General features: G+C 35.8%; 1 protein-coding gene across 2 annotated transcripts in view; it reads left to right on the top strand.

Annotated features, from left to right (window-relative positions):
- The window catches only part of UBE2Q2 (ubiquitin conjugating enzyme E2 Q2), a 60,042-nt gene that overhangs the window by 40,883 nt on the left and 6,047 nt on the right, over positions 1 to 13,112 (top strand). For both annotated transcript variants that reach the window (XM_057723505.1, XM_057723504.1), the window contains 2 exons: positions 9,342 to 9,390; positions 10,409 to 10,504. In XM_057723505.1, the coding sequence (XP_057579488.1) occupies positions 9,342 to 9,390; positions 10,409 to 10,504 (145 nt within the window). The remainder of the gene's footprint in view (positions 1 to 9,341; positions 9,391 to 10,408; positions 10,505 to 13,112) is intronic.

The raw sequence follows: 13,112 nt of genomic DNA, 5'->3' as shown, positions 1-13,112 counted from the left end.
CTGGCCCTCTAAGGCATCACCCATCATCGAGTTGATCTCACTTTGTTATACAGCAACTTCCCACTAGCAATCTGTTTTACAGTTGGTAGTATATGTATGTCTATGCTACTCTCTCACTTCGTCCCAGGTTCCCCTTTGCCCCCTGCCCCCCAACCCCGTGTCCTCCAGTCCGTTCTCTGCATCTGTATCCTTATTCTTGCCCTGTCACTGGGTTCATCAGTACCATTTTTTTTTTTTTTTTTTTAGATTCCGTATTTATGAGTTAGCATACGATATTTTTCTCTTTCTGGCTTACTTCACTCTGTATGACAGACTCTAGGTCTAGCCACCTCATTACATATAGCTCCATTTCATTCCTTTTTATAGCTGAGTAATATTCCATTGTATATATATGCCATGTCTTCTTTATCCATTCATTTGCTGATGGGCATTTAGGTTGCTTCCATGTCCTGGCTATTGTAAATAGTGCTGCAGTAAACATTATGGTACATGTTTCTTTTTGGATTATGGTTTTCTCTGGGTATATGCCCAGTAGTGGGATTACTGGATCATATGGTAGTTCTATTTTTAGTTTTTTAAGGAACCTTCAAACTGTTTTCCATAGTGGCTGTACCAACTTACATTCCCACCAACAGTGCAGGAGAGTTCCCTTTTCTCCACACCCTTTCCAACATTTATTGTTTCTAGATGTTTTGATGATGGCCATTCTGACTGCTGTGAGGTGATACCTCATTGTGGCTTTGACTTGCATTTCTCTGATGATTAGTGATGTTGAGCATCTTTTCATGTGTTTGTTGGCCATCTGTATGTCTTCATTGGAGAAATGTCTATTTAGGTCTTCCACCCATTTGTGGATTGGGTTATTTGCTTTTTTGGTATGAAGCTGCATGAGCTGCTTGTATATTTTGGAGATGAATCCTTTGTCTGTTGCTTCGTTGGCAAGTATTTTCTCCCATTCTGAGGGTTGTCTGCTTGTCTTTTTATGGTTTCTTTCGCTGTGCAAACTCTTTTAAATTTCATGAGGTCCCATTTGTTTATTCTTGATTTTATTTCCATGATTCTAGGAGGTGGGTCCAAAAGGATCTTGCTTTGATGTATGTCATAGAGTGTTCTGCCTGTGTTTTCCTCTAAGAGTTTTATAGTGTCTGGCCTTACCTGTAGGTCTTTAATCCATTTTGAGTTTATTTCTGTGTATGGTGTTAGGAAGTGTTCTAATTTCATTCTTTTGCATGTAGCTGTCCAGTTTTCCCAGCACCACTTATTGAAGAGACTGACTTTTGTCCATTGTGTATCCTTGCCTCCTTTGTCATAAATTAGTTGACCATAGTTTATCTCTGGGTTTTCTATCCTGTTCCATTGATCTATATTTCTCTTTTTGTGCCAGTACCATATTGTCTTGATTACTGTAGCTTTGTAGTATAGTCTGAAGTCAGGGAGTCTGATTCCTTTGGCTCTGTTTTTTTCCCCTCAAGATTGCTTTGGCTATTCAGGATCTTTTGTGTCTCTATACAAATTTTAGGAATTTTTGTTCTAGTTCTGTAAAAAATGCCATTTGTAATTTGATAAGGATTGCATTGAATCTGTAGACTGCTTTGGGTAATATAGTCATTTTCACAATGTTGATTCTACCAATCCAAGAACATAGTATATCTCTCCATCTGTTTATGTCATCTTTGATTTCTTTCATTAGTGTCTTATAGTTTTCTGAGTTATAGGTCTTTTACCTCCTTAGTTAGGTTTATTCTTAGGTATTTTATTCTTTTTGTTGCAATGGTATAGGTAGAGTTTTTAATGATCCCTATTTGTATATACTTCACCTTAAAAAAAAATGTTTTTCAAATGTGAGTTGTGATTGAGGGTTGAGAGACGGTTTAGGATTAGAGAGTGATTCCCACATGCCTATGATCGCAGGAATAAACACAGGAAATCTGTGGGCCTATGGAGCTGGTCTTTGATCTTCAAAAGGTGGTTGTCTCAGTTTGGTAGAACCAAATGATAATTGTCATGCATTTTTAAATTGAAGCTTGTATTGCTTTTTTGTGATTAGAAGTCATATGAAGGATGGAAAAAAGATCAGAATTTCACACCTGGATTAGGTGTGAAATAGTCTGTAAATCCTCAAAGTAAGAGCAGTTAAACTAATTTGAGAATTCTGATATGCTCAGCTAATCCCACTTTGTAAGACAATCATATTTTGGTGATCAAAATCTAAAAATATCCAGTCCTTTGATCATCTCTGTGGTTGAGATAGTAATAGTTTCATTTAGATTAAAACAATCTGGGTGGCGAAAAATGATTGAGGAAAATATTTGGAAACTTTCTGTAAATTCAGGATAAATGTATAAAAATATTTTTATCGGATCATTTTGAAATATGATGTAAACTTGACAGAGATTTTTCACATTCTGTTGTGAATAATCCCAATGATTTTAAGAATTTATGATCTTAGTAGTTTACCACCTTGTAGAGACAAACACATGAAGTTATGAATAATGCTTTTCAGTTTTAAAATCTGTCATATATTTAGTTTCTCTTCATTGATTCCTTTTACCAAGTGGGGTTATTTTCCCATTATTCAAATAAATAACTCCAATAATCAGTCAGCTGGTGTCTTATCCAAATAAATCTAACTTCTAATAAAGTTTTTTCCATTATATCAAAAGCCAATAATAATATAAATGATTATAAGTATTGAGTATTCAATCGATTGTCAAATGTTAAGTATGGACTTAAGTTCTCTGAGGTTAAAGGAGAAGAGGATTGCTTCTGGCAATGGTGATCTGGGAAGACTTGGACAAGTAGGTGGGATCTCAGCTAGGCCTTGAAGTATTGGGTGGGGTTTGGTCAACTGATGGAGGTTGAAGGAAAGTTGTCTACATAGCTGAAAAGTAAACACAATCACAAATTTAGGAAAGAGCGTGATGTATTCAGAGTGTACCAGACAAGTTTGAGCTGTAACACAAAAGGGGTAGAATTCATATAGAAGAATTATAAGAAATTGTGTTGACAATATCTTGGATTGATGAGCAAACTAGTACCCATGGATATTGAATTTATCTTTCTTTAACTGGTTCAGGAAAAGCGAAATAGCAAAGAGAATGTTCTAGAAAGATAAATATGGTGATGGTAGAAGAGACTACAGGGCAAACTATATTCCCAAAACTTGGAAGAATGCAAGGCTGGTTAACTAGAGCTAATGCCAGTGTCTTAGAGTGAAGTGATGATAGCCTAAATCGGTACAGTAGTAATGGGAATGGAAAGATGAAGGAAACATAAGTGCTAATTTGAGGCAGAATCAAAATGACTTGGTCTTCACAGTCAACTATTAAGTAAAGAGGAAGACTTATTTATTGGCTGACGTGGGAAGAACTAAAAAGTGTGAAGCCTGATAAAACAGAGCTCGCGATCTCGGAATAAGGCTAAAGCTTAAACACTGTGACTCTGGACAGATTATTAAGCGATTTTTGTTCCCAGCATTTTATATCCCACATCTAGCTACTCCCTTGTTTCTTGTCATAGTCAAAATATTTTTTTAAAGTAGCAGCTTTATTGTGATACACTTCATATATGATAAAACTCACCCTTTTAAAGTATATAATTCAGTGGTTCAGTATACTCAGATTTGTGCAACATTTACCACCAATTTCAGAACATTTTCATCACTTTCCAGAAGAAAGTCTGTGCCCATTAGCAATCACTTCTCATTCCTCCCAGCTACGACCCACCCACCAGCAACCACTAATCTTCTTTCTGTCTCTCTGGATTTTCCTAATCTGGACATTTTATTTAAATGAAACCAAACAAATTGCAGCCTTTTGTGACTGGCTTCTTTCACTTAACAAAATTTGTCAAGCTTCGTCCACGTTGTAACATATATCAGTACTTCATTCCATTTTATTTATCTGTGGACATTTTTTGTTTCATAGTAATATTTATAGTATAAATAATTTTTCATAATATAATATTCATATTATTCATAATAGCCGAAAGGTGGAAACAACAAATGTCCTTCACTTCCTGTTCACTTTTCAGCCCCGTGTAGTCTGGCATTGGCTGTTACTGTTCCTCCCAAACTAGTATTGCTAATAGAGACTTTGATATTGGTAAATTCAGAAGTCCCTTTTCAGGCTCTGTCATATTTGATTATCAGATTTCTCAGCAATATTGAAACATTTTTCCCTTGGCTTCTGACTGCATCCTCTCAGTCTCTTTTGCTGGCAACTGCTTGTTCACTTAACTTCTACCTTTTGGAGTTCTTTGCCTTATTTTTTAAATTAAAATTTTAATTGAGTTAATTGTGTATTTGCACAGAGTTGTAAGAAATAATAGAAATACCTGTACCCTTTGCTTAGTTTCCCCAGTGGTAACATTTTTGCAAAGCTGTAGAATAATATTACAGTGAGACAGTGATACAGTAAGTAGAGCTGATTCAGATTTTCCTTATAAATCATGTATACGTATGTGTGTATTAAGTTCTATATTGAGTACATATGTGTATCTACCACCACAGTCAAGGTACTGAACAGTTCCAACACCACAAGGATCCTTCTTGATACTCCTTTACACCACACCCATTTTCCTCTAATGCACCCTTTTCCCTTAACTCGTGGCAACCACTAATCTGTCCTGCATTCCTAATATTTTGTCATTCAAAAAAAAATACATAAATGGAATCATACATTTTTGGATTACAGCCTTTAGGGATTAGTTTTTTGTTTTTTTTTTTTTTAATACTCATAATTCCCCGGAGAGTCATCTAAGTGTCTGACTGGTTTGTTCCTTTTTATTGCTGAGTAGTATTCCGTGGTACACCGTGTACCACAGTCAGGTTAACCAGTAACCTCTTTAGGACTTCTAGACTGATTTCATTGTTTGAGTATTACAAATAAAGCTGCTATAAATACTTGTGTACAAGGTTTTTTTGGTCAATGAATGTATTGTCCTTTCTCTGGGATACAAGTCCAGGAATGCAATTGCTGGGTCATATGGTCATTGCATATTGAGTTTTTAAAGAAACTACCAAACTGTTTCCAGAGTGGCTGTACCATTTTACATTCCTACCAAGAATGTGTGAGTGTTCCACTTTCTCTGCATCCTTGCCAGCATTTGGCGATATCACTTGTTTTTATTTTAGCCATTCTGTTGGGTGTGTAGTGATGTCTCACTGTGGTTTTAACTTGCATTTCCCTCATATTCCCAAATGCTGAGTATCTTTCATTTGCTTATTTGACAGCTTTATATACTCTTGCAGGAGATATTTGTTTATGTCTTTTGCCAATTTTCTAATTGGATTATTTTGTTGAATTTTGGAAGTTTTAAAAATATATTCTACATAATACTCCTTTGTATATGCGTTTTTTAAAATTTCTTCTAGTATGTAGCTTCATCTCGTCTTTTTAACAGAATCTTTTGTAGAACAAAATATTTTAGTTTTGGTGAAGTCAAATTTATAGATATTTTTCCTTTTATAGATTATGCTTTTGATGTCAAATCTAAGAACTCTTTGCCTAAGTCCTAGATCCCAAAGATTTTCTCCTACCTTTTTTTCTCAGGGTTTTACAGTTTTACATTTTGCAGATAAATCTGAATCATTTTGAGTTAATTTTTGTATAAGGTATGAGGTTTTCGGTCATAGATTTTTGCCTAATGTCCAATTGCTCTAGCACAATTTGTTGTAAAAGCTCCCATGGCTTTTAAAATATGTCTATGTGCCAGTGACTCCCAGGTTCGTATCTCACATTTCTATGTCTTTCCTGCTTCCAGTATCCTTCTGTCTTCTTGACACCTCTACTTGAATGTCTCTTATACAGGCACCTCAAATTCTTCAGGACCAAAACTTGAACCCATCTTCTTTTCAGTTTCCCTTCCCCAGCCTTCCTTATCTCAATTAATGAACCTAGGATTCATTCTTTACATCACCGTTTCCTCATTTTCTTTTGATTCTCCTTTTAAAAAGAGTTCTCAGATCCAGTTAATTGTCTCTGTTTTTGTTGCTACCACCATCAGTTCTCACTTGGATCGCTTCAGGGGGTTCCTGATCAGACTGCTGCCTCTGTTCCCTCTTAAAGCTTCTTTAGAGTGAGCTGTTACAGATTTGTTCTGATTATGTTGCTCCCCTGCCTAAGCTCTTCCCATGTCTTCCCACTGCTCCTACAGGTTGATGTCCTTACTGTATGCTACACACCATCTGTGATCTTACGCTTGCTTTCCTCTTCAGTCCTCTTGTTACAGCACTTTCCCTCTCTGAGCTAATGCTCCACTGGTTGTCTTTCAGCCTCTAGTATCCAGCAGACTCTCCTCATGACTTCCATATACATTTCCTCTGCCTGGAATGTTATTCCTATCCACACTTCAATTCCTGCAAGCCTCAGCTTGTGTGTCACTCTTAGATATGCTGTTCCTGACCACCAAATTTAAAATAAGCCTCCTGGTTTTTCCTTCTCACAGAACTCTGGGCCCCCCTCCCCCACTTTATTGTTTAACATCTGTAATCTTTACTAGATTGTAAACATCATGAAGGTAGGGTTATGTCAGTTTTCTTCATTGTATACTCTGTGTCTGGTTCAGTGCTTAGCATACATACTATATATGCAGTAGGTATTTCTGAATGAATGAATGAGAGGAAAATACAGTAAATTAGTGAGATGTAGGCAGTTTAGGGTAATATACAATTCTCAGTCCACTGGTATTTTTATGAGCTATTTTACTGAGCCGTTGAAACTTGGCCATCTTTCTTGCTTAGTCTAGGGTGTAGTGTGGTGAGAATCAGAAAGATTGATGACAGTGCAATACATTGTGAGAGAGCTCTTTGTAGGCAACTGAAGATGCTTTATTGGTTGAAATAATAAGTATTCTTTGTGTCCCAGTCATCCACAAAGAGAATACTTCTACTTCTAGATAAGCATGGGTTGTTTCTGTCTGTATTGAGAGAACGTTATCTTAAGAATCTGGTTTTAAATGCCAGCATTTTCTTTATCCCTCTCTTAGGGCTCTGTTCTGAGAATCCATGGCCCCTTTCCTAACCTCAAGAAAGGGGAGGATCATGATTGTTTTATGTGGGCTGATCAGCCTGTTTTGTTTTTGTTTTTTAAATGATCATTATCAAGAATTTGACTATAATATAAAACTTATTTCTCATCTCTGATTTTGGATCCTTTAAGAATCATGTTGTATGATTAATGTTATTTGTCATCCCTTTAAGTACTGATTAATGGTATCTGTTGTCCCCTCAAAGCAATTAAGTGATCATCCTAGATTGTGGGTGGGGAGGTTAGCTGGCAAACATTCTTGCAAGAACCTCCTATTGAAACCAAAATTTTATAAATTGAATGCCTAAAGAGGCTGCGCTTAGGATAGTGTTTGCTATACAACTTTGGCAACTAAAAATTGTTTTTAGTTGAAAATATTACTATGACCATGTATATGGCATTTTATCTTCAGATGACTCAGATTATTATTCTTTTTCTAGTGTTCTTACATTGTCTCAATATTCAGCAGGAGCTCTGTTTGGAGGCAAAGAGCAATAAGGGTTTGGAACACATTAATAAAATGTTACAATACAAAAGTAGAATTGGCTACTTCTGGGTGTAAATGCTGCTGATGGTATATATTAAAGAAAAGTTTAGTAAGTGTATATTAAGGAAGAGTTTAATATGCACTAATATGTACTTAGCTCACTTTTTGTATAAGTACTAGAACTACTTCTGCCTTGTGTTTAGACATCCAACACATATTTTTGTAGCTATTATGTGCTTGTAGAAAAATGTGCTTTCTTTTGATCTACATGTATGGAAACTTCCCTTCTTCCCTTCTGACAAGACTCTCCACCCACAAAATGAAGAGTAGGGTGCTAAAAGGAAAGGTGGTGGTTAGATAATTGGTAACTCAGTGTTATCTACATACCTCCTTTTCCTAAAATAAATTTATCTTTAGCATTTCTGTAAGGACCAAGAATGGTGTTAACTCATTAACAGATTACTAGACTTTGCACAGTTTTGGAGGAGCCAAAATCCAAATGGAACTTGGATCTTGTAATTCTGTTAAATCAGCAAGTGCTTATTTAAAGCTGACTATATATACAAGGTATACTTTGAGCCCAGTGGGAGATTCAAAGAATTGGAGACAGATTTCTGAGTTTCAGGAACAGAAGAGAATTATACAAAGTTTAAAATCCCATGATTCTCCTCGCTAATTTAATTTTTTGAAGTGTTTTTCTTTCCTTCTTATTAAACTTTTACACTGAAAGATCCCAGAAGTTGGGACAAGCAAGTAAGAGAGACAGTTATCTCAGTTCTCCAGGATGGGGGCAGTTATTGGCTAATTTTTGTTAGTGAATAATTTCACTGTAACTGTTTTAACTGGTGATCTACAGTAGAAGTTTTTAGATTCCTTACTTCTCTGTAATTTGGTTTAGTCAACACAAGGATAGCCAGAATGCAAAATTTGCAGGCTGCAGTGGTCTTGGCAAGCTTTACGGGGCCGAGGGAATACGGCGTTTGGAAGAGTAGGCAGCAGTGGGAATCGCAAGCAAGGGAAAGGCATGGGCAAAGCCCCAGAGAACAAAAAAAATCTGTGGTAGACTGTTTTCACATAGTTCTAATCAGTGGCCTTACCTTATGTATTTTCAAGATTACCACAGTTTTTCTTCTGTAGTTACTATTCCTTTGATTTTATTTTTAGGCATGATATTTAATGTGTTTTAAAGTTCAAGATTAAACACTTTGAGAGAAGTGTTAAAAGGCTGAAGAATCCTGATCTAAATAATGATTTCCTAAGGGAGATCTGGGAAATCCCCAGTAATTGTCCTTGGTTCAGAGAACAGTCCTCAGGTTCAGAAAGAGAAGTAGGGGAGTCCCAGAGAGGGGGTCCATGGTCAGAACCATTTGATTCTCCAAACAGAAAGAAAAAAAAATGAACTATAAATATAAATGCAGATGTTCATTATAATAGGTAGGGTAAAGTCACTACTGTCAGAGGAAAAACTCTTGGCTGTATAACATGATGGTGGAGAAATCTTTGGGTGAGTAGAACAGTTAAAGGCCACTGAAGGAAACTTCTCCTGCCCCCATTCTCTGGACTACTTAGGGCTAAGTTCTTAGTTTCTGATACCTTAAAAGTCCTCTGTTCTTAAGAACCATTATTTTTTTAAAAAAAGACACTTAGACGACGACATCAGAATTTTAGAATTACCTATAGTCCTGTAATCCTAACAACTATTTTAATTTTTGCATGTTATCTTCTAATCTTATATGTATACTTTCTTAGTAATGGTACTTTAAAAATTGATGAAGAAGGAATACCAAGATCTAGAGAATTTTGTATGATTCCTTTTTCTTTTTAAGGTACGTGTTGGGTGGTGGAGCATTATGCATGGAACTGCTCACGAAACAGGTGACTATTTTCATATGGTACGCATGCTTTTCAACCTCCATAGAGTGTTTTAACTGTGTAAATTAGATTCTCAGTGGTTAAAGCTCTTTGTAGTAGTACCTACGTTAAAGTAATTTGTTTTTTGCTAATAGGACCTACTTTTAATAATGAAAGCTGTTTAAACCAGTAAAATGACATTGAGTTATATGCCATTTTGTTAAGCTTTCCTAAGTGGGAGTCAGGAATACCATTGTGTTTTATTTATTTTTTAAAATATTTATTTATTTATTTATTGGCTGTGTTGGGTCTTCGTTGCTGCACGTGGGATTTTCTGTAGTTGTGGCGAGTGGGGCTACTCTTTTTTTCGATGCATGGACTTCTTATTGTGGTGGCTTCTCTTGTTGCAGAGTACAGGCTCTAGGGCTTGGGCTTCAGTAGTTGTGGCACCTCAGCTCAGTAGTTGTGGCTCGCGGGTTCTAGAGTGCAGGCTCTGTAGTTGTGGCACACGAGCTTAGTTGCTCAGCAGTATGTGGGATCTTCCTGGACCAGGGATCGAACCCATGTCCCCTGCATTGGCAAGCGGATTCTTAACCACTGCGCCACCAGGGAAGTCCCATACCATTGCGTTTTTTTTGTCTTTTTGTTTTTTTTGTTTTGTTTTTTTAAATAAATTTATTTATTTATTTATTTATTTACTTATTTATTTATTTTATTGGCTGTGTTGGGTCTTCGTTGCTGTGCGCAGGCTTTCTTTTTAGTTGTGGTGAGTGGGGGCTACTCTTCGTTGTGGTGCACAGGCTCCTCATTGCCGTGACTTCTCTTGTTGCGGAGCACGGGCTCTAGGCGCATGGGCTTCAGTAGTTGCAGCACATGGGCTCAATAGTTGTGGTGCACAGGCTTACTTGCTCCGCGGCACGTGGGATCTTCCTGGAACAGGGATCAAACCCGTGTCCCCTGCATTAGCAGGTGGATTCTCAACCACTGCGCCACCTCGGAAGCCCCCATTGCATTTTAAAAAAGTATTTTCTTCTTTCTGTAGGGCTGGAGCAGTGCCTATTCAATAGAATCGGTCATCATGCAAATCAATGCCACCTTAGTCAAAGGCAAAGCCAGAGTGCAGTTTGGTGCAAATAAGGTACTTTTATTAAGAATGTCACATAAACTATAAGATATTTGTTTCTTTATATCTTTATGAGGCTTCTTTCTGTTCTTTTAGTATTTATTTCTACTATAGTTAAATATGTCTATAATTTAAAATTTATTATTAGTTTATACATACTAATAGGTAAAAAAAATTTTGTGTAGTTGTAAGTTTCCCAAAATTGAGATCATGTTTTAATAGTTAATTCCCAGTGAGCATATATATGCTAGGCTGTAATCTAAACTTCTTATTTGTATTAACTTTCAGTCCTCTTAATAACCTAAAAGTAGGTACTATTATTTTCCTCAGTTTGTAGATGAGGAAACTGAAGCACACAAAAGTTAGGTAGCTTGTCTAAGGTCACAGGTGGCAGACTGAGAATTGGAACCAGACATTCTGGCTGTTAGTCTCTGCTCTGAACCACTAAGTTCTGTTCTTCATTCACTTACTGTATCAGAAGTACCTTTTCATGTCTAATTGTAGTTATCTGCCAACACTTAAGTGGACACTTAAGGATGTACTCTGAAGTTAGTATGTTTTGGAAAAATATGTGATGGAAATTGTTCTGACCTGACATTTTAAAAAATCTTAATGTTCCTAAAATTTCTTGTGAATTTTGTATTAAATGCCTATCCAAATAGTATTAAATCTAGATAGGTATTTATAACTGTATTGCACATCAAACTGTGAACCTACTAGAATCTTAGCTCACAGAGGAAGCAAAAATTGAAAAGGCTGTTTTACAAAAATTATTTATTTGAGATAATATTATAACTTATTTTTACTTTTAGCTTTTTAAACAGCTATTTCTTTGCACTAGAACAAAATATCATTTTGTATAAAATCTAGAAGTTAACTGAAAAGTGGTAAGTAGATTATAACTACATTTAACTAGAGTTTCTTAGTGTATATATTTTAGGTGCTTTAAATTTGGCAATAGAATGATGTATCAGAACATGAAAACTTTGGTTTTCTAAATGACAGTTTATGCTCACTATACAATTTCTAAAGTGGAAACAAATACAAACTAAAAAGTCATCTGTAATTCGACTATCTAGAAATACTATTAACATTTTGGTGTACTTACAGTCTTTTAAATTTTCTTCCTGGCATTTATTTATATGTAAAACTTGATGTTAAATTTCATCGTTTTTTTAAACATTAGCATGTTTTTCTTATTAGGGGAAAATACAAAAGGCTTAGAACAGTGATCTTTTTGAGTAATTGAAAGAACATTTTTACCAATAACTAACTCTGTAAACTGACCTCTTTGGGCATCTGTAGCTCCACCTGGAATACAATTGATCTGGATGTTTTAAGTTTCTTCCAGTTTTAAAATCCTATAAGAGCAATACTCTATTTTTGTTCAGTGCTGTAATTCCCTTGGAATCAATCAATTTTAATATAATTGCCTTAAACCTTTACATTTTCATAATTGTTTTGTTAGCAAGTAAATATAACCATTTTACATAGAGTGCCAAGTTAGTCAGCTAAATATGTTTGCATATTACAGTATGTCTTAGAAGGTGAATTTTTTTTTAATTGTTAAGGTGAAATCTTACCCTTCTATTTTTTTCTTATTAAGAAATTTGTCAGTTAACAAGTAGGAACTTTGCATGATGTAATATGGTTTTTACTTTCCAGCATTCTACACTCAGCAGGGAATAGTCTGAATGTTAACTTTAAAAATACTAGTTCAAAAAAAGTAAGGTGCTAAATGGTATTCAAAATATGCTCTCATTTGTATAAGAGAGATATACAAGGACACGTTATAGATGTGCTTTTATAAGCAGAGAATACCTCTGGAAGGATACTCAAGAAAATGCTAACGATTATTTCTGACAAGGCAGTGTTGAAATATTGAGGGGGGCAGCTTAGAATTGGGAGGGAGACTTTACTGTAAATCATTTGTGCTCTTTGAATTTCTTTTTGCAATACAACTATTACTTCAGAAATATTTAAAATATTAAAAAAATGCTATCAGCTATTGGTTCAAAATAAATGTTTGTCCCCTAAAAATATTAAAATGAGATAAATATACATAAGTACAGGAAAACAGAAAAAGTTGGCCATCCAAACACATGAAGTTTGGAAATAGGTTCAGATTGATAGAGCTGAGGATCTGCAACTCTGTGTTATTAGCCTCCTCTAGGCTCAGCTGGTGGAGCTAAGAGAGGGTAGGACAGAAGGATCTTGGCAAGGCTGGTTTTCTTATTCAGTTAACATGGAATAGAACAGAGACTGTAACATTAACTCTAGGCTATAGTAGTGAGAAAGCCTTCTAAAGTAGAGGTCTGATCATATGACTTTTAGCAGGAATTGGTGGTTTAGGTAGGCAAGATATAGTGCCTTCTAAGAAGCTTCCATTCACTATATGGAGGGGAATGGTAGTTCAGCTGAATAATGAAGTCCTAGAGCACAGAGCCTTAACCTATTTCTATAATCAGGAAAGGCACCTGTCTTCTCTACAGCCCATAGACCTCCAGTTATTTACCTATGGGGTCTCCTAGTCAGTGATCACATTCAGATGAGAGGACTGATTTTTTTTTTTTTTCCCCCACTTGGGGGAAGTTGTTACCTATACTAAGCAGTCCTGTCTTCT

This window comes from Hippopotamus amphibius, chromosome 2 (genome assembly GCF_030028045.1).
Source record: "Hippopotamus amphibius kiboko isolate mHipAmp2 chromosome 2, mHipAmp2.hap2, whole genome shotgun sequence".
NCBI classification, from domain to species: Eukaryota; Metazoa; Chordata; class Mammalia; order Artiodactyla; family Hippopotamidae; genus Hippopotamus; species Hippopotamus amphibius.
This window is presented reverse-complemented; position numbering and strand designations above follow the sequence as displayed.